At 31.6% G+C, this 5,741-nt stretch overlaps 1 protein-coding gene across 1 annotated transcript; it reads right to left on the bottom strand.

Moving 5' to 3' along the window:
- Nucleotides 1–4,171: 4,171 nt before the first annotated feature.
- Nucleotides 4,172–5,320, bottom strand: LOC107643089 (uncharacterized). Its single transcript, XM_016346649.3, has one exon. The coding sequence runs from the start codon at nt 5,252–5,254 to the stop codon at nt 4,442–4,444; it is 813 nt and encodes a 270-aa protein (XP_016202135.1). The 5' UTR covers nt 5,255–5,320; the 3' UTR covers nt 4,172–4,441.
- Between the last annotated feature and the right edge of the window lie 421 nt (nt 5,321–5,741).

Raw genomic sequence — 5,741 nt, 5'->3', positions numbered from 1 at the left:
TACTAAAATTAAACTCGAATAATACTTTATAAAATTAAACCTTGGATCTGTGAAATTTGCTTTTTCATTTGTACGTTACTTTGCGCACGCCTGCATTTGGATTTTCTTGTTTAATTTCATGCCTTATCTTTAATTTAATTTTCTCAAACCGAACAAGCTGCCTTTGGACGGAGTTTAAAATATTATGGTCAAATGCCCAAGATATGCATATTATTTGTTTTTCAAAAAATATTTTATTGTTCCTTCTTGATATTAATTTAATGAGGGACGTACAATATATATGTATGTCAAAGTCAATAACAGATGATATATGGTTTATACGGTTGACATTATGTGTACAGTGTTTACCAAGTTATACTATATGTATATACGCAGGAGATCATTTTTTATTTTTACGTTTTAGCACTCGAACAATTAAATTTATTTCAATTAGCACAACATTTATATTTTCTGTACATGAAAACAACATTTCTGACATTGAAATAATAGTCCTTATAAATTTTAAGATAGAGAATAGGTTTTATTTAGGAGTGGCAATGGATAGGGTAGGTTAGGATTTGAATACAACTCTAACCCTATTTGCGGGTTGAGATTTTTATATAAACTTAACCCTATTCTACCTACGGGTTGAGAATATCCTAACCCTAACCCTACTCGCTCTTAACCCGCGGGTACTCGACCCTACCCGCAGGTTACAAAAAATATATAATATTATTATATAATTTGATGATAATTTAAAATAGAACTGATTTTTATGTTAAAAAAAATATTAAATTATCAATTAATGATTTTTTTTTAGTGATTAAGGATCTTTTGCATTTAGTGAGAGGTTTTTTATTCAACATCCACTTAAAATATATTTTTATATAAGTATATAACATAAACATATATAGAGTGCGGATTAGTCGGGTAAGGTTGAGGCTCAACCCGCACCCTACCCGATCCGCACGAGAACTCTACCCACACCCTACCCTACCCGCTGCGAATCGGGTTGGCAACTCTACCTGATCGGGTGGAGTCGAATTGAATACCCGCAGATAGAGTACATATTGCCACCCCTAATTTTATTGAACAATAATGTTCATATTATTAACACAGGCACACTCCATTACATATATAATTCATGTAAGTAAAAGCTATGAGAGATCCGGGACGCTCATGAACATATTTTAAATAATAAAATATTATTTATATACTAAAATCAATCACTGAAATTAATTATTAATATATTTATATATAAATATATGTAATTTAATTAATTTATTTTTAATATGTATTTATATTATAAATATATTGATAGTTAATTTTAATGTACACGTAATATAATTATTTAAAGATTAATGCTATGATATCTAAGACATATTGTCTAACTTCCTAAAAAAGGCAAAGAAATAATGTTTAATAAATTTTAAATATTTTACTTTTATTTTATTCATTTTATTTTTTACTCATAAAGACAAGTTAGGCAATTTAGGCACCACAATGAAAGGCACCATAGAATCCACCTTATTTAAATATACATACATATATGGGCTGCTTGACTTTTTTTAAAAGAAAAAAAAATATAAAATCTTAGTCCCAAATTTCAATGAGAAAATAATATCCCATAAGCAAAATGTTGTTTATGTTAATATTAATATTGAAGTAGTCGTCCACTCGTCCTCGTAGTTTGGTTCATTTTATTTTTTCCTTGTCCTAGAATTCAGAAACGTGAAGTAATAACATTAGATATGTACAACTTTAGGTCGGTCCAGTCTATCTAGGCCCTAACCTTTACACTTCATCACGTATAGTGGCGGGTAAACAAATATAATTAAATATAGTTGAATTGTATTCCAAGAAAATATAATGACTAGTATTGATATGGCACGTGCGTGCTGAAACGAAATAAGCCACTAAATATAAGAACTCGGTACTGTCTAATTTTTTTTAGTTTAGTAATTTAATAACATATTTTAAATTTATATTTTTAAATATTATCGATTAATTATCAATAAAAATAATAAAACTTGTAGGTTCTCCAATATTCTTTCTGATAAATTTTATACTTAAGAAGTCGAAATGGATTAATATTCACTAGAATCGACTAAGACAAACAAGGTTTAAAGAATCTTAATCATTGGACCACATATAATAAATAAATAAATAAGATCAATAATCCTAAAATCTTAGCTATATACTTGTCATTTTACCTAGTTATACAAAATTCACTCATTGCATGGGTGATTATATACAATAGAAAAGTAGTAGTACCAATAATATATGATTGACATCTTTTTTTTTTTGGCATATATATGATTGACAAATTTTTTTTTTGGTTTATAAACGGGGATATGATTGACAACTTAATTTATAGTTCTAGAGTAAAAGAAGGGGGCTGAAGCCCAACTACATGTTTATTCTCCTTGCTTTCTTTAGCCCATATCTTGGGCCTGGAGCACTATGTATAACTTTCTTGGGTTTAGGAGACTAATAAAATTGGGCCGATGCTCAAATAGATTCTGCTGATCATAGCCCACTTGGTTTTGTGGTTGAGAATCGGATTTGAGTAAACCATGAAAATGCACGTGATGTTGGAGATTCACTGTGACAGGATTCTAAGATCCTTGGATATCAGAGTTATGCAGCAGAAAGTAACAGTGAAGAAACTAAATTGAACAGAGAGGAATCAGAATCTGGAATAACTAAAGCAGAGAGAGAATAGCCACAGCTATTTATAGAAGCCAATCACTAACAGACTTGAGCTCTAGACTGAAAACTGTTATACAAGTTTCTGCTTGTGGGATTTTTTTATTTAAATAAAATAAATATTTTATTTAAAAAAATACATAAACGATGAGGTATTTACAAAATTACATTATGAGACTCATTTCGGATGCTGAGGGTATATCTGAAAAACGAACATATCTCGACGTCTGAGATTTCATTCTATGACTGGATGACATCAAGTCATATTTTGGATGTACTTGAGATATGTATTAGGACAAAAATTAGGTACTGACCATTCGAAATAATGCAATTTTATAAATATTTCACTATTTATATATTTTTGTAAATAAAATATTTAAATAAAAAAATCTCCTTTTGTGCCTTGTGAGGCAGACTACATGCATAATATCAAATATTTTTCCTTTTTGTTCTAATATTTTTATACACTACAATGGTAAAAGTAAAAACACATGGTTTTTTTAAAAGAGAAAAGAATGGATATATTTACATTGTCTACTTAATCCAAGTGAATTATTTTTATTTTTTAACGATGTTATACGTACATTAAAATTTAATTATTAACTAATTTTTTTTATAAATACATATTAAAAATATATAAAATAATATATATTTATATATAAATATATAATGATTAATTTTTCTCATGTGGTACACATCTAGCTACTATCTTGACAAGACATAATTAGCTGTGTGATTAGAATAGAATCAAGACATAATTTTCTATTTTTCATGCAAACTTATCCAACATGCATCCATCATCTTTCTCAAAGCACACAACTTTTTTGGATAATTATAATAAAGTTGTTCCGAAGGAGCACGCATGCAGAAATCTATGACCTACTGCATGTATTTACAAGCACAACAAATAACATAATTAAGCTAATTTTAAGAGATATATAGTATTCTTCAATATAATCATCAAGAGATTATAATTTAAGTTCCTCCACCTTCTATCACATGCTTGATGCTTTACATATCTCAATCAGTCTTTTTATAATTTAAATACCGTGAAAATCTTTACTAATAACCATTAACATATTTTTAATTCATCATTTACACATGCTTATTTTTACCATAGTTTCCTAGCTAACTTATTTTGTGAGTAGAATAATTATATATAATATAATCTAATCTTTGATAAGAACAACTGTAATAAACCTTTATTCTTGTAGCGTATGCAGACACAATTTAAATATACATACAAAAGAATGCAACATTGTAGAAAAAAGGCTTTTAATTAATTGGTAGAGAAAAAGAAGGGATGAAATGGACAAATGATAATCAAAATTCATAATCTAAACGCAAAATACACATCAAATCCGAAATTAAAGTTACTTTTATATTCTTTAGGGAAAAGGTAAATATCAATTATTAGTTGCAAAAAATTAATCATATTAGCTTTCAAGTACTCTTAAAATATGCAGAGAATAGGACAAGTTCATTAGAAGAAGATACTTTAATTTTATTACAGATCATACAATACAATCTGATATATAGAAGCACCTATATATAAATCATCATCATAATCCTACTCTCATTAATTTGATCTGGTACAATAATAACTTCACCCAACTATGTATCTCTATGAAGAGTGAAGACACACATACAATTACTAATGGTGTGGAAGGGCAGTTTAGTCTTTTCCCCTGACGCAAATAAGACAAAATACGTTACTCGCTGAGCATCGCACATTGCATCATCAATGGCGGATTCAGTTTCCTCTGAGCATCTCTCTGTAACGGAGAATGGAATCAACCCTCTGCAGCCTCAGCTGCTTCTTGAACCTGTTTATGAAATCGTCCGCTTTCGCATCCACCTCCTCGTCTTCACCCGTCGACTCCCTCGTCGTCGCCGGCCTCCGCCTCTCCACCGACTCCTCATCCTCCTCCCGCCCGCTATGCACCCTCTCGCTCGCTGATTTCCTCATCTCAGCATCCTTCCGACTCGGATCCGAACCCGAACCCGAACCACTTGCCTCGGTTGGTTCGGGTTCTTCTTCTCCTTTGTAGAGGCGCGACAAGTTCATAGACTGAAGGCGCTGCAACAGCGACGGAGTTCGACTCAGCTGCGGTACTTCTTTCGGTTTCTCCGGCTCTTCGGATTCCGGTTGGTTGGTTTGGGCCTGGGCCTGGGCCTGGGACTGGTTATGATCTGTTTTTTCTGCATGTGATGTTTCCGTGGTTTCGTGTTTGTGGAGGCTGAAATTGAAGGACCTGACTCGTTCCAAAAGCGAGGATGTTCGAACGAGTTGAGGCTGAGTGAACTCACCGGATTCGGCAGTACTCGGCGTTGTGTCGTAGGTGTATTGATGAGTGAGTCTGAAGGATCTGACTCGTTGCAGGAGGGAGGGTGAGCGAGTGAAAGGGTGTTGGAGTTCATGTTCTTGAATTCGGTTGTTGTGGGAGGAGGTGAAGCGGGAGGTGATGGCAATGGTGCCAATTACGAGGTTGACAAAGATGAAGAGGGAAGAAGGTGTTAACCAGCTGGCTATGAGAAGCGTCATTGAAGCTGTTGGTTCTGCCATAGATGCTGTATGTGAAGAGTAAATGAACTCAAAAAAAGGTTGAAGAAATTTATAAGTGACGATGAGATGAGTTGTAGGGTGCCATGGTTGACGTTTACTTCTTGTAGCAGTTTGTCGTTTTCTGTTATTTTGTTTATACGTTAAGCAATTCTTTAAAATTAGCCACCATTTATGTATAAAATTATATAATTAAATTTATTTTTAATATATATATTTTTAATATATATTTTATATTAATAAATATTTTTAAAAATTAATTTTATTGTACATATAACATAGTCGTTATTATTTAGATTTATCACCATCAGCTCATTCTTTACTCTTGGATTTGGGAGACTTACTGTGTTTTTTCTTAAAATGTGTTGTAACTTGAAAGTATTTATTTCAGTATTTTAAAAGCAAATTTATGAAAATTGTTTTTTGCTTAAAGAAGAAAACTAAACATGTGCTTTTGTTTGTATTGTATGTATGTATGTCTTCGTGGAAT

The sequence above is a fragment of the Arachis ipaensis genome, chromosome B1 (genome assembly GCF_059453495.1).
Source record: "Arachis ipaensis isolate K30076 ecotype BB chromosome B1, ASM5945349v1, whole genome shotgun sequence".
In the NCBI taxonomy this organism is placed as follows: Eukaryota; Viridiplantae; Streptophyta; class Magnoliopsida; order Fabales; family Fabaceae; genus Arachis; species Arachis ipaensis.
The sequence above is the reverse complement of the archived record's forward strand: the minus strand, read 5'-3'. Positions and strand labels throughout refer to the sequence as shown.